Raw genomic sequence first — 20696 nt, forward strand, 5'->3', positions numbered from 1 at the left:
CTGAGGGGGACCCTGGAGCCTTCTACCTACAGGACCGCCCGGCCCTGGGATTCATGGCTATTTCCCCAGCACAGCCCCCACAGGTGGCTGCCCCAGGGCCCAGCTGACACCAGCTCCAGGGGCTCTGAAACCTACCGGATCCAGGTTCCCATGGTGCCGGTGAGGCTGCGGGGGCGCGGGGCACGGGAGCCCCTCAGGACAGGCTGGCTGTGCAGCTCAGTGACCCCGCAGGCCCGGGCTCCAGCAGGACGGGGCGAACTCCGTTCTAAAGGGCCAGGCGTTTTCAACGAGGCAAACCCACACCTGCCCTCTGCCCGACTACTTTCAGTAGCCAATTTTATTATAAAGAACAGTATCAAAATATACAAATCTGTTTAAGAACAACCTAGAAATACAGCTTTTTTAAAGATCAAATGAACATCAGCTGTTTCAAAGAAGACAGCTTCCCCTGGGGCGATGGGGTGACGCGGAGCCATGTCCAGGACGACAGTCTGAATAATTTAAAGGGCGGGTGTGGCTTCCGACGTGGACACACGTCATAAATCTTCACGGAAGGGTGGCTGTGTTGGACTTGCTTCTGTGACTTCTGTCAGGAAACAAACAGATCAGTTGGAAAAATCCTAGCACGAAAGGCCCTGAGGACGCGGCCACCAGGCCGGCGCTAGGGCCGTGGCAGCACACGGATGGCCTGCCCGTGGCCGTGGGGTGGCGCCAGACTCCCTTGGGACACAGTGGCCCCAAGTCCCCCATGGCTGGGGTGTCCTGATGGCACCTCAGAGCCACCTCGCCATTTTGGGGGGAGACAGGAGACGGGGAGCTGGTAAGGTGCCCCTGAAACCAGCCTGGACGAGACAAGAGCCTGTGTGACGCGCGGGCCCCCGCGGACCAGTGAGGGCAGAAGGGGCCTGGCCGCGGCCCCTGCTCAGCCCTTGCTCTGTGCTGACCATCGGGCCCCTGTGCTCCTACAGGGCGTCCGCGTGCAGCTCCGCTTCTCTGTCCTGCTGGGGACCTGGAGGCTCTGGAGCCTGAGCCGGGTCTCAGTCCTCCTGGAAGGTTCTCAGCCACCGTCCTGTTGGACGTGGCTTCGCTCACCTCCAGGTTCCTCCAGAACCTGTATGCGATGATCGTGGAAGAACTGTGTCCCCCGCTCCCCAAAAGACAGGCTGGCATCCTGATCCCCGGTGCCTGTGAGCGTGACCTCACGTGGAAACGGGGACTTTGCAGGTGATCACGTTAAGATGAGGTCACGGGGGGGCCCTAATCCCGACTGCTGTTCCTGACAGAGATTCCAGGGAGAAGGCCGTCTGACAACAGAGACAGAGGCTGGAGGGACACAGCTGCCAGCCCAGCAACACCGAGAGTGATGCCACCTGAGCCCAAGAGGCAGGAAGGATGCTCCCGACAGGCTCCCTGCAGGGGAGGCAGCCCCGCCGACACGACACCTCAGGCGCGCGCAGGAGTCCAGCCTCCAGGACTGGGAGACAGCGCGTCTCCGGGGTTGAAGCCTGGGTCTGTGGCGCCTTGTCACGGCGCCCAGGGCGCCCCCGCGGAGCCGTCTGTCTGCAGGACCCAGGGCTGCTCTGCTGCGGACCTTCCCTCCCTTCGCGCGGGAGGCCCCCGGGGGCTCTGTCCCCCCAGGATCTTCACTTCTGGTTCCCACCATCCCAGGGCCACATTCTGTGTGAATTTCTGAACTTGGGTGCAGGCGCGGGCGCACACATGCCGAGGGCAGCGGGCGGCCGTGGGGCACGTGGTCACTCACCGGCCCCCGCAGGCCCCGTCTGCACACAGGCGTCCTCGGCCTCCTCGAAGCCCTCGGGACACACGCAGACAAAGCTCCCAGGGGTGTTGTAGCAGTTTTCATTCTTCCTCAGACAGGGCGTTTCTGCCAGCGAGCACTCGTCAATGTCTAAATAAAAACACTCCACTGACCCGCAAGGATTCACACCTCGCGATTCCCACGCACACAGGAAGCGCAGCGATGGAAACGTCCACGAAAGGAGAGGGGGGAGGATTCCACAGGAGCCCAGAGGCAGAGGCGGTGCAGGCAAACGTGGGGCGGGAGCCCGGTGGTCCTGCAGGCGGGAGACGTCTCCGAGGCACCCGGGGGCTGGCAGGGTGACACCGGCGGGAGGCCCCCGTCGGCCCCCACCCCCGGGCGCTGGAGAAGGGGGTCTGGGGGAAGAGCCGCCGCCCAGGGTCCCGCCCCCACCAGCGTGCGTGGCCCCCGGGGGAGGTGCCCGCTGACCTGCGCACTGGCCGCTCTCTTTCGTGTAGCCGGGGATGCACTCTTTACACCGTCCGGGACCCTTGCCCGTGCAGCCCACGCAGGTAGAATCACATTCTGGAAACGAGAGGGGAGGGAGATGAGGACATGAGACCCCCGTCCCGTGGGCAGGACGCGATCTGAAGCCACAGAGGAGGCGGCGCTCAGCACCCTCCACCTTCTCGAGGCACCGTGCGGGCGACCGGGCGACCGACCAGGGGCTTCGGTGCAGGCCGGGCGGCCGGAGCAGCGCTCTGTCCCGCGAAAGCGGGGGCGGTGGCAGCTTTTCTCAAACAAAACCCGCCTCCGGCCGCGACACCGCGGACCGGCCAGCCGGGAGCTCGGGGCCAATAACAGCAGGCAACGTGCAGTGCTTTGGGGCGTCTCGTCGAAGCCGCGTGTTCACAAACACACGGACAGCGCGGCCTCCACATGGCCGCAGACACGGGGCTGGGGCGGCCACACACGCCGCTCTGGGGCGAGGAATCCGCACCACCCTTGGGGGGGTGGCCCTAAAATCCACAGTCCCTGCAACTGAGCAACTCGGAAACGCATCCAAAGAAAATACGAAGGATGTGAAAAGTTTTACCCACAGGGATCTTCAAAGTTTGCATTGGGTGGCTCAAAAAGTTCGTTCGGGCTCTTGTCGGAAAACCTGAATGAACCTTTTTGACAACGGAATAACTGGGAAACTGTGTCACTTAAATGTTAAACGATACGGATTGCTGAAGAAAACTGAAACAACGGCGTGCTCTGAAAAACTCAACACGATGTAGAAAAACGTGAGGCAGAAAGATGTGACGTGCAAGGCGGTCACGAGGCGCCAGGTCAGGTGAGTGGCCGCCAGGGGCCCCTCGGGGAGGGCACAGTCGTTACCTTCTCTTCAACTCATCTGAGTTTCTGATTTTTCTCAGGAAACCTCTGTCACGCGCGCCGCACCTCACACATGTCAAGCAGCGGACCGGCCAGAGCCGCCCGCAGAAGGAGAGGGTGGGGGGCTCACCCTCGCAGGCGAAGGAGCCGGCGGTGTTCTCGCAGTGCTGCTGGGCGTCGCAGGGCGGCGGCTCCGCCGCGCACTCGTCCACGTCTGCGAGGGGCGACACAGCTGTGGGCGGCAGCCGCGGCCCGCCTGCCCTGCGCGGCGCGGGGACCACCGCGGGGAGACGTGCGCGCGGCCGTCCAGGGCTGGGGGGACACGTGCAGGGGGGCCGGCAGCGGACCCGTGCGCACCCGACGTACTTCCCGGGGCCCCAGGGCCAGGCCGGGCGGGGTGCCACCCTCCCCACTCCATCTGGGGCGTGAGGCACGAGGCCCCCGCCTGGCCTGAGGCCGAGCAGCTGTGAGGGTGAAACCAAAACCGAGGCCCCAGCGGGAGGAGGGCAGCTGGGCCTCCACCTGCTGCCCTCGCCAGCCCCCCCCGCCATCCACCGGCACCTGGGCCTGCGGAGAAGCCCCTCGGCAGCGTCGGACCCCTGCCCCCCAGGCCCCGGTCAGCCCAGGGAGTCGGGGCCCTAAGATGCTGCAGGGCCGGGCCGTAGGGCAGGGTGCACGGGGAGAGCTGCACATCGAGGCCAGGGCCTCCAGACCATGAGGCCGCACACGGTCACCGCAACTGAGCTGTCCACTCCCCGCAGTGTCCTCTTGCCGGCCAGGACCCCCTGCCCCCCATCTGTCTCTCTTATGAAACCAGGGCCCAAGGAGGTACCATTGGCTCTAAGTCCAAGGTTTCCCTCCTGGACCCTGAGCCGACGGGACCACCGGGGTCACCTGACAGCAAGGACAGCAGGGCAGAGGCCACCTTTCCAGCCCAGAGTCCAGGCCGCAGAGGATTCACGTGCAGCAACTAGCCCACGTGGGCAAACCCAGCCTCCACGCTGGGACCCGTTAAAACACGGCCTGGAGCATCAGAAGCTCCTTCCCCACATGTCAGAAAGGGGCAGAGAGCACGAGTGGGGTGTCCTGAGGGTGGCCGGGGGCCGTGCGGACCCCGAGGGGGAGTGGAGGGACAGGGGGCAGCCCGCCAGCCTCACCTACGCAGGCACCGTTCTCCTGCACCCAGCCCACTTCGCACTGGCCGCAGTCTCTGTTGGTGGGGCCCGTGCACGTCTTGCAGGACTCGTCACAGGCTGGAAGGCAGAGGTGGGACGGCCGTCAGTACATGGGAATCCCGTCTCGGGAGCAAATTCGACACAAAGGTCATTTTGGAATTTAGGAACTGACATTCATCAGGGTGAAAATAAAAACCTCAAACAAGCAAAAAATCCCAGAGATGCAAGATTCGTTCAACAACAGAAAAATCTACTCGTGTGACTCACAACATCCCTGAACTAAAGGAGAAAAGAGAACACGGAGGAATTTCCACGCCCAGTGGCGGTAAGATTTGTAGCAAATGAGGACTCCAGAGGGATTGCTCAGAACCCGGCAGAGGTGGCCTCCCAAATACGGGAGCCCACGTCCAGCTGGGTGCGCGCAAGCTGCCCGCCCACACGCATGGCGTGCTGGGCCCGGGAAAGGCCCGGGGGAAGGAGGCGGCAGGGCTGGTCGCACGGGCTCCCCGACGCGAGAACTCGGCACGGCTGCTGGTGCCCACAAAGGTCTTCCTGTATGTCCGTGACAACCAGCGAGAAAACCCACAGAGAGAGGGTGCCTCTCGCGGCTTCCTCCCTGGGTCTACACAGCGACGCCCCTCCAGGGGACGCCCCTCCGGACGCCGGCTCTGGGCTGACGCAGCCTCACAAGCAGGGCGCAGGCCTCCCCCAGCGGGAGGGTCAGCGCGTCTGTTCGAGCTGAGCACGCTCCACCCGTGCGGCCCCACGGGCCCAGCTCAGAACTCCCGGAGGCACCCAGGACGGCGGCCAGGGCACCTTCGAAGGCCCAGTGGGAGGGCCTGCCTCAACCAACACCAGGGTAACCAAGACGGCGTATCCTCCATCCTGGGACCTGGGGGCCAGGAGGTCACACCGCGTGGCCGCCGCTGTCCCGGTCCTCACCTGAGCCACCTCCCCACCCCGCTGGTGCCCTGACGTGGCCGGGCTCGGCCCCGCCTCTGCTCACTCCGAGACCCGAAGCCTGAGTGACAGCGGGTACACCAGCCTCTGCTCCCTGAGCCGCGCCCGAGGGTGCTGCAGGGCACCCGAGCGTCCTGCTGGGACAGCCGCGGGGAGCGCAAGCCTGGGCCAGACACAGGTGCAGGCCACAGCGCGCCGGGACCCGCGCGGACGTCAGGGAGCTGAAGGGGCCACGCTGTCCACCCTCCAGGCCCTACCCCAGGAGGACGCTGGGGGGCAAGCGACTCATACTTCCCTCCTGGGGCTCGTCTGGGGACAGCTCCCAGAAGCCCGGGTCAGCGGTCACCGGGGCACCCCTCCTGTCTACACCAGCAGCTCTAGGTACCTGAACAGATACTGTGCGTCTCGTTCCTCAGCGAGCTGAAGTAGCCGTCCATGCAGCCGGTGCACAGCGGCCCCTGGTACCCCAGGTGGCACTGGCAGGACCCATCGCCCTCTCTGCTGCCGTCTCCGCTGCAGTGACCGTTCCCGCTGCAGGGCCGCTCGGACCCACCCTGGCACGCTGCGGGGACACGGAGCCGGCTCAGAGCACACCCCCGGAGCAGAGGAGGCAGCCCCCCGCCACGCGACGTGTTCAACCAAACAGCTCTCTGCATTTCGCTGAAACCCCAGCCCTGCTTTAACCCTGATGTCAGGGGAACAACACACGAGTTCCATGCTGCTGAGGTGTCTGGAGAAGGCGTGGCCTTGCCTCGCCTGGGACACAGGGCCAAGGACAGGGCAGTGAGGACGCCCTGCTGTGGCCACACAGCAGCAGGAAAGCAGGACCGGCAGGGGTGGCCACGGCGGGGTCTGAGCACTGCGGTCGTGCCCTTCGCCCAGCTGACCATGGCTTGGCTCGGTCTCTTGAGCCCTGGAGGCCCCAGACTCTCACACAGGGCTCACTGCTTGTGGGCCCCTCCTCACCCCCAGAGGGCAACACCCCGGCGGGTGGGTTAGGATGAAACCACGGGTGGGCGACCAGGGGTCCGTGGACCCCTGAATTAGGAGTGTGCATGGGGCCAGATACCCCGAGCAGAAGGTCCCTACATCGGGGAGGGGGCTTGTGCCCACCCAGGAATCACACAGGACGCTTGAGTCCCTGCAGAAAAACGTACCCAGGCAGTGTGGCCCGTAGGTTCCCGGAGAACAACAAACTTTCAGTGTTTCCACACAAAACCATTCGAATAAGTCGGGATACTTCTTCTTCCTGAGAATGGTAACAAGTGTTCACTAGACCTCACACGGCAGACTTTCTCAAAACAAAGACACACTTGAACGTATTACGTGCTTCCAAGTATCACGGGACCTGGGGACGGGCATCTGGGTGCCACAGACTCTTCTTGCTAGTTTCTTCATCTGGGTGGTTGCACTTTGGTGATAAAGGACCGGGACGTGGGTGAGGAAGAAAACAGGTATGTGGAACCCCCTACTCTTTCGTGGCTTTCTAAACCTCGGGTCATTTCAAAAAGCCAGAAGCCGCTGGTCCCAGGACACCAGCACTCACAGCCTCAGCCACCAGGCCTCCAGGAGTTCCTCGTGTTCCTCCACCAGCTGGTTGCACTCGAAGTCACTGGAACCACACAGGCCCTCCACGATCTCCATCAGGCGGACCTCGCTGAAACACAAGGCCGTCAGCACAGCGAGGCCGGAGCAAGGGGCACCTCGGAGCATCCGTTCTCCAAGGATGCCCCGAGGCCCCACCTGCTGCCAGGCGGGAACTACGGTGAAAAAAGACCCTCAACAAACACCCAGGCACGGCCTGGGGTCGTGAGTGCCAAGCAGAGAACTAAACACGGAGGGTGGGGGTGGTCAGGGAGGCCTGTCCATCCTCAGGGTGGGACACCCGGTGCGGGGTCCACCGGGGAAGGCCCGCAATGGGGCCGGGGGTAAGGAGCGGGAGGAGAAATTTAGCCCCACCTGTGTTTTTAAAAGACCCCTGTGTCAGCCACATGGAGGGCGAGGGGGCCAGCGGGGCCAGCCGCAGGCAGGACAGGTGACTGTGCCCGGGGGACTCTCTGCGTCTGTCAGTGCAGACGCGGGGCTGGTCAGCAGGGTGCCCACCTGAACTCATACTTGGACAGCGTCTTTTCCTCCCAAGCCGTGTTCCCGCCACCGAAGTTCTTCTTGGCCGTGTCCACCATTCCCTGCGGGGAGAGGGCGGCACAGGGCTCAGCTCTGCTGCCTCCCGGCGGGGTGACCAGCGCCCGGCGGGACCACCCCAGTCCGCAGCGACGGCGACCCCGCTCCACGGCGCGGAGCCCCTGGGCGCTGGCAGCGTCGCGCCGGCCCCACAGCGGGGCACCCCGTCCACGGCGGGCAACGCTGGGCCCGCGAGGGGCGACCCCGGCCCGGCCTGGCGCCCAGTCCCCGCGCAGGCGCCGGCTCACCCTGTGGAACTTGTCCACCAGCTCCCGGCAGCGGCCGCAGGGCGTCGGCTTCTTGGCGGCCTCGGCGGGCGGCGGCGGCGGCGGCAGCAGCAGCAGCAGCAGCCCCAGCGCGGCCGGGGCCGGCGGGCGCATGGCGGGCCGAGGCGGGCGGGAGCGCGGCCGCGGGCACAGGCCGAGGTCCAGCGGGAACCGACCGAGCCCTCCGGCGTCCGGCCGCCCAGCGGCTCCGCGGCGCCGGCCGTTCCCGGGGACCCTTGTCGGCGCCGGCTGGGGCCCCGCCCCACCGCCAGCCCTCGCGCCGCTATTGGCCGGCCGGGCCCGCCCCGTCCTCACGTGGCCCAATCCGGGCCCGCCACGAGAGGCGGCCCGTAGGGAGGCCCCGCGTCAGCGTCCCGCCGGGAGGCTTGGGCACAGGGGGCGTGGCCACCCGAGCCCGCCCGCGGCGCGGCCTCTCGCGTGCGCGGCCCGCGGCGGCCATCTTTACTGCGGGCGGAGAGCGAGCGCCCGCCGCGACGGCAGCCCGGGTTTGGCGGCCATCTTAGGTTCGGGCAAGGGCGTCCCCTCAGTGCTCGGTTTCCGCCGCCCGACTTCCGGCCGAGGGCAGCCCAGGCGGACGCGCTTCGAGGGTCGAGGGCCCGCGCCGTGGGCCGGCGAGGTCAGCGGGCCGCGGGGACGCCGGGCCGGCGCTGTCGCGGCGCTCCTGGGGCGGCCCCTCGGCTGGGCCCGGGAGCGCGCGTCGCCCCAGGCGCCCGGGCGGTCGGCGCGGGGCCCGCGGCTTGAGCTGGGGGAGCGCGGGTGGCCGCTGCCTGGTCGGGGCGGGACGCGGCGCCGGGAGGAGGGGTGCGCGCGGCGCGGGGCTCCCTCGGGCCCGACGTGCGCCCGCCGCTCCGCGTGCCCAGCCGGGGGTGGGAGCGCGGCAGCCGACGTGCGCGGTGTCCGCGGCGACCCCAGAGCCTGAAAGGGCAGACGGGGGCGCGGGGGCCTTGGCAGGCCCCCGCCCCCACCCCGGGGCCCCCCCTCCTGTAAGCCACGTTTGTTAAGCCGTGGCCTTTCTCCCGCGGATGCCTCAGATCAGCCACCCCGGCGGCCGCACGCAGGCGCGTGTCTGCGCCGCCGTGGCCTTGGCCTTGGCCGGGGGCCGGAACGTGCGCGCCTGCCGTGGGTCTCCGCGCGGCCCCGGGCGGCGGGAAGGCACGCGCACCCCGCGGCCTGGGAGGTCCCCGCAGGGCCGGCGCCAGGCGGGGTCTGCAGGCTCCGGGACGGCTCCCTGCCGGGCCGCACTTGGGGGGACAGACGCCCGCTGGGCTGGGCTGGGCTGGGCTGGGCAGAGTCCGTCCTTGCGGAGGCTGCGGTGCGGGGGCGGGACCGAGGAATCCCCCCGCACGCTTGGGGAGGGAAAGGCTCTGTTGCTTCTTTCGGACCTGCCTGTTACCTTGGTAATTCTTAATTACTAAAGCCCCTTTGCCCCCCGTACCTCCCCCACCTCCCCACCGCCGCCACCACGTCAAGCAGGGCCCCGCTCCCTCCTAGGTGCGGGCCCCCCACTCGCCCCCCTTAGGGGACGGCCGACCTTGCACGTCTCCCGCGAACCAGAAAGCACCTCGAACAGTTAGCACCGCGGTGCTCTCCTGTCGCTTCTTGCCCTTCTGGTTTTCATCAAGTAAAAGCAAAGTTTTAAGACAAGCCAGAAACAGGAGGAATTTGCTGTCTTCCCCGCCTGGCCAAATGGAAAGATGTAGGTCTTCCGCGGGGTAGGAACTGCCCTGGACGCTTGGTGGTTTTCTCAGGAAGCTTTGTGCCATGGTGTGCCCCCCAAAGTCCTGTTGGTGTCTGGTGTCTGCACCCCCGCCCACCCCCCTGAGAACACACTCTTGTTTCCTGCCGTCCACGCGTCTGTGCTCACGGCCCGCGTGGTGCTCCCGGGGCTCCGAGGGGAGAACACAGTGGGCGGGTGGCCACGGCCCCATCTCACCGTCCCTGGGGTGCCGGGCTTCGCGGGCACCCTGAGCCCTGTGGGGGCCGAGCCCAGCTTGTCCCTAAGCCTCCCGCCAGATGTCATCTTCTCGCGCACAGGGGTCCTCCTGGTGCCCTCCCACACTGGGCTGGCCCAGGGCCCGGCTGCACAACGGACTCAACTCGGCTTCCGCAACTCAAATCTTTCTTCCTGGAAAAGTATTCGCACAGCTTGAAATGTAAGATAGCTGGTGAAAGCTTCTCAAGCATGATTTTTCTTTCAACATCCCGCGTTGATGTGTTTTCAGGTTAGAGAAGCTACGGCAGTTCAGAGGGTTCCCGTCACCCTGCACACACATCTCCCAGGGGTTAACGCGAGTGTGAGTTTCGAAGCTTGGGAACCTGCGTCTCCTCTCTCAAAGCGCTTCGAGCGGCGGTGCTGACGGTGGATGAAGGTCCGCGAGGCGGACGCGCGCCATGGCCGGGAAGAGACCGTCGGGCCTGGGCCAGCAGCGCTGGCTCCTGGGGCTGCTGGTGGCGGTGGCCGCCGTCCACCTGGTCGCCTGCCCCTACACCAAAGTGGAGGAGAGCTTCAACCTGCAGGCCGTGCACGACCTGCTCTACCACCAGCTGGACGTGCAGAAGGTGAGTTTGTCCCCGAGCCACGCGTGGACCCTGCCTCCCGGGGCCTCTGCTGACCGGCCTTTCTCCCTGCAGTTTGACCATCTCGAGTTCCCTGGCGTGGTCCCCAGGACGTTCCTCGGGCCCCTGGTGATCGCGGCGCTCTCCAGCCCCGCGGTGTACGTGCTCTCACTGTTGGAAATGTCCAAGTTCTATTCTCAGCTGATAGGTAAGAGGGTCTTCAAACAGGGACGGGATGGAGAGCTGTAGTATCTCCAGACCACCTCAGTCCCCCAGGTTGAGGCCCCCCGTGCGGGAGGGTCCGCCTGCTGGGGTCTTGGCCCCTCGGCAGGGCGGCTCAGAGCGGGGGCCGCGTCTGCTCTTCCCGGCTGTGGCTGCGTGGGGGGCGAGTCCCATCCCCCAGCGGAAGCAGCGCGTTTCCTGGCTGAGTCAAACACGTCTCATGGCTGCTTGGTCCGGCCTGTATGGAGAACTTTAAAAATTACACGTTCCTGGGGAAGGAGCCGTGCTGCTCTTTGAAAGGGTAGATGAGAACAGGGAAATCCACCATCGTCCTAAGGCTGCTGTGGTCACGTGGGGGGGCCAGGCGGCCTCGGACGGGAGAGCTGGAGGTCACATCTGGCATCAGGTCCTTGGTAAAGGTGGCCCTGAAGGTGTTGGCCAGGTGGCGGGGCCGCGGGGGTCAGTGCCAGGCTGTCGTCCGGACGCTCCCGCCCTGCCCAGCAGCCGAGTGTCCCGGCCCCCGCCCCAGGCCACGAGGCACAGTGCAGCTTCAGGGTTGGGGGGCCGGGCTCCAGGCCGTCTGCTTCCCACGGCCAGCCCGTGTTTTCGGTAGTTTCAACAGTGTGTATTGTTAAATGAACGATGTGATAGGACTCAAAATGTGGCCCACTGCACTCAGGAGAATTCAGCTAACAGCCAGTGAGACACAGTGACAAATCCACCTGACACTAGTTTCAGTAAAAAAAAATACTGTTATTTTAACGTATTTTAGTTTCATTCATCTTGCATGTCTATTTTTCTAAACTGAAGTACAGTTGACGTACAATATGGTGTTCCTATCAGATGCACAGCAAACGGATTCAGTTATATATACATTTTCAGATTCTTTTCATTATACGTTTTTATAAGGTATTGAATACAGTTCCCTGTGTTGTACAGTATGTCTTTGTTGACTATTTTATATACGGTAGTGTGTGCGTATTGATCCCAAACTCCTCATTTATCCCTCCTGCCGCGTCCTGTCTGGTAGCCGTGAGCTTGCTCTCTTTAGTGTGAATCTGTGTCTGTTTTGGGTACAGATTCATTTGTGCCATATTTTAGATGCCACACATAAGCGACATCATTTGATACGCGTCCTTCTCTGACTGACTTCACTGGAACGATAACCTCTAGGTCCCTCCACGTTGCTGTGATGGCAGAACTCTACGGCTGAGTTCTATCCTGCTGGGTACACCCAGCCCTTGTCTTTAATCCGGAAAGCGGCTCCCCTCCCTCAGGCTGTTCCGTGGTCCCCGGTCACTAAGGGCCCCGCCCCGCTGCTGTCGCACACATGGTGCCCTCTCTGTTCAGTCAGGGCCGTCCTTGGACTTGGCGTGATTTTTGGACTCTGGACTTTACAAAAAGAAGTGAGGCGGCAGTTTGGGGCCACGGTGGCCACCCTGTTCTGCTGGCTGACGGCCTCACAGTTCCACCTGATGTTCTACTGCACGCGGACACTCCCGAACGTGCTGGCCCTGCCGGTGGGTACGTAGCCGGCTGTCCTGCCCAGCGGGTCCCTCTGAGGTGTCTGCCCGTCCAGAGGGGCGTCTTAGAAACACTGCGAGGGGAGCAGCGCTCTGTCCTCCGTGCTGGACTGAGGCTCGGCCGGGGGCTTTCCCTCAAGCAGGACCCGGGGGTGGAGCTGGGAGCTGGGAGGAAAGCGGGGTGGGGGCGCTCTGGGAGCAGTTGAGGGAGGCCAAGTGCGGGGGGAGGGGAGGCCCGGCCCTCACCATGTCTGGAGCAGGGACCTCGGAGGGACTGGGTGGGAGAGGCGGCGGCAGGAGAGGGGTGGAGGCAGCCGAGGTTGGCGCTGGACGTGCCTGAGGCTCTGGAGGAGGTGGGAAGGCGCGTGGACACTGGTGTCTGGGGCCGTCGGGCCTGTGGAAGTGGCTCGGGCTGTGTCACGGCGCAGGACGCGGGCTGGGCTGGGGCGGGCTGTCCGCGGGCGCTGGCTGTCTCCTGGAGGCTCCGCGTGGCTCTCCTAAGGAAAGCGTAAACGGCCTGCCTCGCGGCCGTGCCTTGCAGTCCTGCTGGCCCTCGCAGCCTGGCTGCAGCAGAAGTGGGCGCGCTTCATCCGGCTCTCGGCCTTCGCCATCCTGGTCTTCAGAGCCGAGCTGAGCCTGCTCCTGGGCCCGGCGCTGCTGCTGCCGCTCTGCTGGCGGAAGGTCTCGGTGGCCAGGGCCTTGCGCTGCGCCGTGCCAGCCGGTATCCTCTGCTTAGGTGAGTCGGGTCGCCGTGGGCCGCGCTGACTGGGGCCTGGGCTTTCTTTGTCTTGTTTTATGGAGATGAAACTCGGGAGGTTTTCTTGTTTCTGTGTTATCGTCAAGTACAATGGCCTTCACTGTCAGTGGTGTTAGGTGTCTCAGCGCAGGTCTCCCGGCTCTGCTGCCCAAGGGTCCCCCACGAGGTGCCCCCCCCCCCACCGGCTGCCTGGGGCCTCCGTCAGGGGCTCCCCTCTTCCTGCGCCTTGTTCAGGGGGAGGTCCCAACACCCCAGCTCCTTCACAAGAAGCTGCGGAGGCTCCTGGTTTCTGTGCTGACGGGGCTGCGTCTCAGGAACACTTACCTGGGACTGTACTCCGGGGCTGTGTTCACCGGCGACGCTGAGATCTGAGCTTCCCAGGTGGCCGTGCTCATCTTTTCTTAGGACTGACGGTGGCCGTGGACTCCTATTTTTGGCGCTGCCTCGTGTGGCCAGAAGGAAAGGTGCTCTGGTACAACACCGTCCTGAATAAGAGTTCCAACTGGGGCGTATCCTTCTAGCGTCTCTGTGACGGCCTGGCTGGGCTGAGCGAGGAGCTGCTCTCCTGCATCCGCGCCTGACGGAGCGGGGCGGCTGCCGCAGCGCCAGCACCAGTGCCTTCTTCCCCGCAGGGCAGGCCTCCCCCGTCCAGTGTCCGCTGCCCGTGGAGACGTCACGCCGCATCTGCAGCCCCAGCTTCTCATTTGTCCTCGTGATGATCTGCTTTCTTTTAGCATTTTACTCTGGGTGTGTGAGCGCACACGCAGTAGAGACGGGACTGTGAGTCCCCAGAGGGCCCGTCACCCCGGACAGTCTGTTTTCACAGGGAAGGTGGAGGGAAAGGCCAGAGAGCTCTGAGCAGCCCCACACACCACCCATGGCTGTGGTGCTGGCGCCAACACCCGCGTCCCGGCCTCTGCGTGTGAAGGGGTCACGCCGTGGCCCGGGGCGCAGGGGTCCCAGGTGCTGCAGGCAGCGCCGCCGGGGCTGTGTGCGTCCCTGCCCCCCGCCCCCTCCTGGTTCCTGCCTGGGGCCTGTGCTCGGCTGCGGGTTCGGGCGGCTGTGGTTGGCGTGTGGCCTCCTTGACCCTCCCGCTGCAGACCTCGCCGCTGCTCTGGTACTTCTACTCGGCGCTGCCCCGCGGCCTGGGCTGCAGCCTGTTCTTCGTGCCCCTGGGCGCCGTGGACAGAAGGGCCCTGGCGCTGCTCCTGCCGGCTCTGGGCTTCGTGGCTCTGTACTCGCTCCTCCCGCACAAGGAGCTGCGCTTCGTCATGTACGCCTTTCCCCTGCTCAACGTCGTGGCCGCCAGGGGCTGCGCCCGCGTGTGAGTGTCACCGCTGCCGCGGTGCTGCTGCCTGGGCTCACCGGGGCATGGCTTACCAGTTCCCAAAGCGGAAGACGTTTAGGGTAAACTGACATGTCTGTGCGCCTGGCCAGGGTTTGGTCAAGGGTCAGCCGAGTTTACGGGGCCAGCAGGACAGTGGAGGACAGATAGTGTCCTTGCTGCGCTGTGGGCCTCACGGTCCAGCCCGTGCACCGTGACAGCGGCTGCGTCCCGTCTGCTTCACTTACGCACCAGGCAGCGGGGGATTTGGCCCGGAGGCTACGTTCTGACCTAAGTAATGACATGGGATGCTTGAAAATCGAATCAAAGTTTTAAATTGGCCTCTGGGTGGAATTTCAGAGGGACGGTGTCCCGTCTGCCAGCTCGGTGAGCACTCTCGCTTGGTGACGTGGGCAGTGGGTTCCCACCCGACAAGTCTCCGTGCTGTTGCTGCCGTGCCCTCTCCACGAAGCGCACGGCTCTTTTCCAGGCTGAATAATTACAAGAAGTCTTGGCTGTACAGAGTGGGGTCCCTCCTCGTGATAGGACATCTCATGGTGAATGCCGCATACTCGGCCGCGGGCCTGTACGTGTCCCACTTCAACTACCCCGGCGGCGTGGCGATGCAGAGGCTGCACGAGCTGGTGCCCCCCCGCACAGGTAGGCGCTCGGCCCCCAGGACTGGCTGCGGCTCTGGCCACAGGCGCCCGGCTCGCGGGGCTCACCAAGCGGACGCGTCTCCGCAGAGGTCGTGCTGCACATTGACGTGGCCGCTGCCCAGACAGGAGTCTCCCGGTTTCTGGAAGTCAACAGTGCCTGGAGGTATGGTCTCGCCTCGCGCATGGGTTCTGGGGGCCCCCGGGGCCGGGGGCTGGCACGGGCCCTGCGCTGCATGGCGCTGCTCTCCTCTGCAGGTATGAGAAGACGGAGGACGTGCAGCCCGGCTCAGATCGCATGCTGGCCTACACGCACCTCCTCATGGAGGCCGCCCCCAGGCAGCTGGGCCTCTATCGGGACACGCACCGGGTCTTGGCCAGCGTCCCAGGCACCACCGGGCTGAGTCTGAACCTGACCAGACTGCCTCCCTTTGACGTGAACCTGCAGACGAAGCTGGTGCTTCTGGAGCGGCTCCTCGGGTCTCCCTGAGGACCACCATTGTCCTCTAGGAACGCCAGCGCCCCGCCAGCCTCCTGACGGACCAGGCGGGGAGCGCGCAGAGGACCGCTGGTGTGCCCTCACGGGGGCCCGTCCTCAGCCACACCCGGGGTCCCCGCGTCCGCTCTGCCCGCCCCGCGCCACCGCCCGGGTGACGGTGGGCGGGACGTTGCCTCCCGTCCAGACCGAGTGCTGTTCGCAGCAGCGGGCCGTGGACCCGGCCCCGCGGAGCTGCCTCTGGGCCTCGGGTCGTGGCCTCTGCGCCTGAGAGGGGGCAGCGTCTGCGCAGGAGCTCAGCGTGCGGGGCGCGCCCCACCTCCTCGTGGGCTCAGCGTCCCCCTTTCAGAGGAGGCTTTAGGAGGTAAACGTGTTCAGAAAGAACGACAATAAAACTGCGCGTGCCTCCTCGCCCATCCTCTGTGCGGCCCGCAGGGACTGCCTGCCCCTGGGCTCCAGCGGCCGGCGCGTTGCCACCGGCTGAGCGGCGTTCATCGCGTTCCTGCGGAGCGTCCGACTCCGCCGGGCGCGCGTGCGTGGACGGGCAGGCTTTCCTGAGCCGCCCCGGAGCGAGCCGCCCTGAGCGCCACGGGGTCCCGGGAAGGGGGCGGGGGCTCCCCCACCTTTAGGCGCTGTGTGCCCCCCCGAAGCGCCCGCCGGCCGGGTGGCTGCTCCCCGCGCGCCCCGACCGCGCCGCCGCGGTTACCCCTGCTGCGGAGGGCCGCCGGCCGCCGCGCCCGCCCGCCCGCTTCCCGCGCGCGGCTGTTGCTCCTCCGTTATCTGCGGCTCTCCGTGTTCAGCTGCGGCCCTGCTCCTCAGCCTGCACGCGAGGCCTGCGGCTGCACCTCCACAGGCTGTGAGCCGCCCCGTCGCCTGCCTTGGTGTTCAAGTTGCAGATTCACCTGGGGAGCCGGTCAAGACGTGCTGTCCCAGCCACGTGCGCTGTCGTTAATGTTTTGAGCGCTTCCCCGCTTCCTGGCGTAAGGCGTCCCCCCCAGGCTCCTCGAGCCTCTGTGTCTGCCCCGGCGTCGGCTGCTCAGAGGGCCCAGGCTCCTTCCGGCAGGGGCTGGCTTTAGAGACGAGGTCTGGGTGCAGGGTGCTCATTGCCACCAGCATGCCTGTGTTCCTAGGCCCCGTCTGCAGAGAGAGCGAGGCCAGGCACGCCTGCATGTGCGCACACGAGTATACACGTGCACCGGTGTGAGCTCACAACACCGTGCCAGCACCTCTAGTTCCACTGTCTCTGGGGGTCTGTTCACCTCCCTCATTCCCTACATGTCCTGTCTTCCGCGGTGAGAATCCTGACCTCAACAAGGTCAACGTGCCCTTGACCCTTGAGCAGTGCGGCGCCCACCCCCACACAGCTGGAAATCTGCATATAACTTCTGACTGCCCTGAAGCTTGATTACTAATAGCTTCTGTTGACTGGAAGCCTTACTGATAACATGAAGTTGGTAACACATGTTGGGTTGGCCAAAAAATTCATTTGGATTTTTCCATAAAATCTTATGGAAAAACTCAAATGATCTTCCTGGCCAATCCAATATTTTGTGTTATATGTTATATATACCGTATTCTTCCATTATGTAAGCTAGAAAAAAGAAAATCAGGGAGGGCCGTCTGTGGTGACGCAGTGGTGAAGGATCCGCCTGCCAACACAGGGGACACGGACTCAATCCCTGGTCCAGGAAGATCCCACATGCCGCAGAGCAGCTGAGCCCGTGCGCCACAACTGCTGAGCCTGCGCGCTCGAGCCCACGCTCCGCAACAAGAGAAACCACCGCAGTGAGAACCCTGCACACTAGAGGAAGCCCGGGCGCAGCAACGAAGACCCAACACAGACAAAAATAAACAATAATTCTTTAAAAAGTTAAAAAAAAAAAAGTCATAGGGACTTCCCTGGCAGTCCAGTGGTTAGGACTCTGCCCTTCCAATGCTGGGAGCCCGGGTTCGATCCCTGACTGAGAAACAGGTCCCACAATCCGAGTGGTAAGGGAAAAAAAAAAAGGATACAAGAAGGAAGGAAGGTCGTAAAGAAGAGGACATGCACGGTGCTATGCTGTATTTATCAGTGCTGTGAGCTTTCGTCATGTTTCCAAGACGACTCGTCTCTCAGTACCTGCGTCAGTATTGTCTTAGATGATACGAGACGCCATCGATGTCCCACACGTTACCAATACTAGACATCAGTAATGAAGAGAGAATGTGGAAGAGAACTTCACAGGGGTGTGCGGGTGCAGGGCTTGTGTGCTGGGAGTGAAGCAGCTGCAGTACAGATGCTTTACAGTCACCCAATGTAACCGCAGGTCACTTCCAGGTAGCCCCGCCTAGACACCAGTGCATGGGCCGTGATAACGTTTTTATTGCATATAGCAGGGGACTCCAAACCCTGGGCCGCAGACTGGTACCGGTCCACAGCCCTTAGGAACTGGGCCGCACAGCAGGTGAGCGGCGGGCAGGCCAGCGAAGCTTCATCTGCCGCCCCGATCACTCCCTGTCGCTTGCGTTACTGCCTGAACCATCCCCCCTGACCCCTGTCCGTGGAAACTGTCTTGCACGAAATGGGTCCCTGGTGCCAAAGAGGTTGGGGACTGCTAGTGTGTAGCATTGCAGTCTGTTCATAATACAGTATCAGGAACACTTACATTAAAAAAAAACACCTATGATGATAGACTTACACAGTTTCTCCAGTTAAGACAGACTGCCCTAATGTAATTCTTTGAAAGCAAAGTTATAAAAGGGAAAACCAACGTTATTAATTTCATAGTATCACTCCCCTTACGCCTGTATGAGGACAGATGATCCACTTCGATACAAGTCTTGTACAGGATGTACAATGGTTAGATATTCGCATTAAGACACAACCCAGAGGTCTGTGAACTGAACGTGAGGACGATGACTTCCCTGAGCGGAGGTGGGTCATCGTGAAGGGCTGCAGCCTCATCGCCCTCCCGCTGGGGAGATGGGGGAGGGGGGGTCTTGCTGTCTCAGGTGGCAGGGGTGGGGGGTGGGGGGTGGAAGGGGCGGAAAGCACGCTTGGTGAAGGTGAACTTTACAGAAATACGTCATCATTTCTGCCTGCCTTTTTTTTGCTTTCTCCTTTCTCTAAAAGTGTTTCTATATGGTACCAATCCTTCCAGCATTTTCTTTAGTGCCCGTACCAGGGAAGGACCCGTCTTGTAAGAGGAGGCAGCAGCCCTGAGCGGCCGGAAGCCTCTGCCAGTTGTCTGGTGCCAGCGTGTCCTGGCGCCACGCCTGCGTCGTCTTCCTCATCGTCTGCCCCTGGCTCCGGAGCTCTCATCTCCAGCAGGTCCCCTTGTGTGAGTTCCCCTGGTGTGGTGGCTGTTAGCCCTTGGTTTTTCTTAGGCTGCGCCGTGGCTTGTGGGACCTTAGGTCCCTGACCAGGGAGGGAACCCGTGCCCCCTGCATTGGGCGCGCAGAGTCCTGGCCACTGGGCCACTGGGGACGTCCCAGCCCTTGAATGTCTTAAAGACCCACATCTCAGAACTGTTCACCCCTCACTGGCCCACAGTCCGTCATGATTTCCTTGATGGGCTCTGTCGTAAATCCTGTGAAGCCACGCACAGCCTCAGGACACATTTCTTTTTTTTTTTTTAACAACAATGGCATCATCAATGGTGTGACCCTCCCAGACTCTCACGATGGCCTCTCCATCAGGGCTTTCTTCCACAGCATCGACCATCCTTTCCACATAGTGTCGTGTGGCACGAGCCCTAAAGGTCCTCGCGGCCCCCCGATCTAGAGGCTGAATGAGAGACGCGGTGTCTGGGGGCAGGCAGACCACCGCCGCGCCTTCGCTGTTGAGCTCGTGGGGTTCCGGGCGTTGCCCGGCACCTGAAGAACGGCAGAAGGCCGTCCCTTCCCGACAGGGGCTTCCTGGGTTCAGGGACACGGCATCGATGGGGCCAACCCAGGCCCTCTTGATGTCCCACCAAAGGACTGGCAGCTGCCGCCCATCCGCTCCCGTCAGGCCTTGGGGTCAGCAGCCTTACGGACGGAGGCAGCCCTGGCCCTAACCCCGACTGCGCCCGTACAGAACCGCAGGGCCAGCCCGTCCCTCCCTGCTGCTCGCTGCTCCTCACTAACAACTGTCCTTTGTGGCACGTCCCCCCCAGAACAGGGCAGTTTCATCTGCATTAAGCATTTGTCCGGCAGATGTGCTTTCTCTGCAGTGATCTGAACGGCGTCTGAGAACGCGAAGGCTGCCTCGTGGAGGACAGATGCTGCCTCTCCTGTTACCTTGACATTGTTAAAGCCAAACCTCTTTCTAAAATCATCAAACCCTCCTTTGCTGGCATTCAGTTCTCCAGCTTTACCCCGTTCTGCTTTACGTTGTCATAGGATGCCTTTGCTTTTTCTCGAATGACATCAATAGCACAGGTACGCCTTTCTCACGGCAATCCTGCACCCGCATAAAAGCTGCTTTTCCAAATCAAAATAAAAAGGTATTTCACAGGAAGTGCGAGGTTTTCATGCCTGCTGGTGTAGCTGCAGTGACAGCGTCACAAATTTCCTCTTCTCTTACGACGGTCCTGGTGCTGGATGCGTTCACCTTGAAGGCGAGGCGGCTGCAGCGGCAGACCTCCCTCCGCGATGCACACCAAGCCATCCCGCTTTTCTCCTCGTGCTGCCTTCTCTCTGCGTCTCGGCGCGCGAGCAGCAGCACTGCCGGGGCGCTCGCGGGTCCTCTGGGGGTGGTCAAGCTTCACAGTGTTGCACTAAATACAATGAAAAGTCCACAAGAACCAGGGGAGACGGCGGTTTACTGGAGAGACCACCTGCTCCGGCGGCCTTGCAGGAGGGTGCGGGGAACACGCGCTCCAGGAGGGGCCGCCGCGTTGCTGCTGTGGGTGCGGGAGTTACTGGTGCATCCTCACGTCTGCTTCCAGGCCTCTGCACGTCAGGCCAGGCCGTGTGCGCTGTGTCGTGCGTGTGCCTCAGCTTTGATCGATTTTGGCTTTATGTAATAAATTTGCGTATGTTTTATGGTAGTAAGTGATAAAATAGACAATATCTACATATGTTTTATGCATTTATGACACACCTTTTTAATTTTTTCAATATTTCTAGGCTACATGGTTCATCTGCGAGTTTTTTGAAACTTGAAAATCTCCAAAACCGTTTCCAATGTATTGAAAAAAATCCACGTAAGAGTGGACCGTGTGGTTCAAACCCATATTGTTCACACGTCAAGTGTGATTGCTCAAGATGCTAAACCGTTTCAGGGTCGCTTTGTGGACAAACATGTTGCAGAGTTTGCGCACGTCCCCCTGGCCCACGACTGTCAGTACTGCCCGAAGCAGTCCCTTGGGTTACCCAGCTCAGTGGGTTACGTTTTCTTTCGATTCCTTTTCATTTGCTTTGGGTTCTAGGGTCCAACTCCCCTTCCTGTTTAATTA

The 20696-nt window shown here is 62.9% G+C and overlaps 2 protein-coding genes across 8 annotated transcripts; one reads left to right on the forward strand and one right to left on the reverse strand.

The window, feature by feature from the left end:
- Positions 1-308: 308 nt before the first annotated feature.
- Positions 309-7979, reverse strand: CRELD2 (cysteine rich with EGF like domains 2). The gene is made up of 10 exons (XM_057743439.1): positions 7704-7979; positions 7378-7460; positions 6821-6931; positions 6432-6523; positions 5660-5836; positions 4297-4392; positions 3270-3353; positions 2249-2344; positions 1763-1909; positions 309-586 (listed from the first exon to the last, which is right to left on the reverse strand). The coding sequence occupies exons 1-10, from the start codon at positions 7833-7835 to the stop codon at positions 537-539; spliced, it is 1068 nt and encodes a 355-aa protein (XP_057599422.1). The 5' UTR covers positions 7836-7979; the 3' UTR covers positions 309-536.
- Positions 7980-8265: 286 nt separating this feature from the next.
- On the forward strand, positions 8266-20314 carry ALG12 (ALG12 alpha-1,6-mannosyltransferase). 7 transcript variants are annotated; one of them, XR_009054777.1, is made up of 12 exons: positions 8301-8358; positions 9234-9438; positions 9965-10301; positions 10374-10506; positions 11871-12044; positions 12546-12779; positions 13206-13309; positions 13901-14124; positions 14615-14784; positions 14871-14946; positions 15039-18596; positions 18930-20314. XR_009054777.1 is itself a non-coding variant. In XM_057742622.1 (11 exons), exons 3-11 carry the CDS (start codon positions 10134-10136, stop codon positions 15268-15270), a joined length of 1515 nt encoding a protein of 504 aa, XP_057598605.1. In that variant the 5' UTR covers positions 8301-8358; positions 9234-9438; positions 9965-10133; the 3' UTR covers positions 15271-20314. The 7 variants fall into 7 exon arrangements, 3 of the variants coding, with proteins under 3 accessions (XP_057598606.1, XP_057598605.1, XP_057598607.1); XR_009054776.1 differs by having other exon boundaries at positions 18970-20314; XR_009054779.1 differs by having other exon boundaries at positions 15039-18190; positions 18417-20314.
- Positions 20315-20696: the final 382 nt, after the last annotated feature.

This window comes from Hippopotamus amphibius, chromosome 7 (genome assembly GCF_030028045.1).
Source record: "Hippopotamus amphibius kiboko isolate mHipAmp2 chromosome 7, mHipAmp2.hap2, whole genome shotgun sequence".
In the NCBI taxonomy this organism is placed as follows: domain Eukaryota; kingdom Metazoa; phylum Chordata; class Mammalia; order Artiodactyla; family Hippopotamidae; genus Hippopotamus; species Hippopotamus amphibius.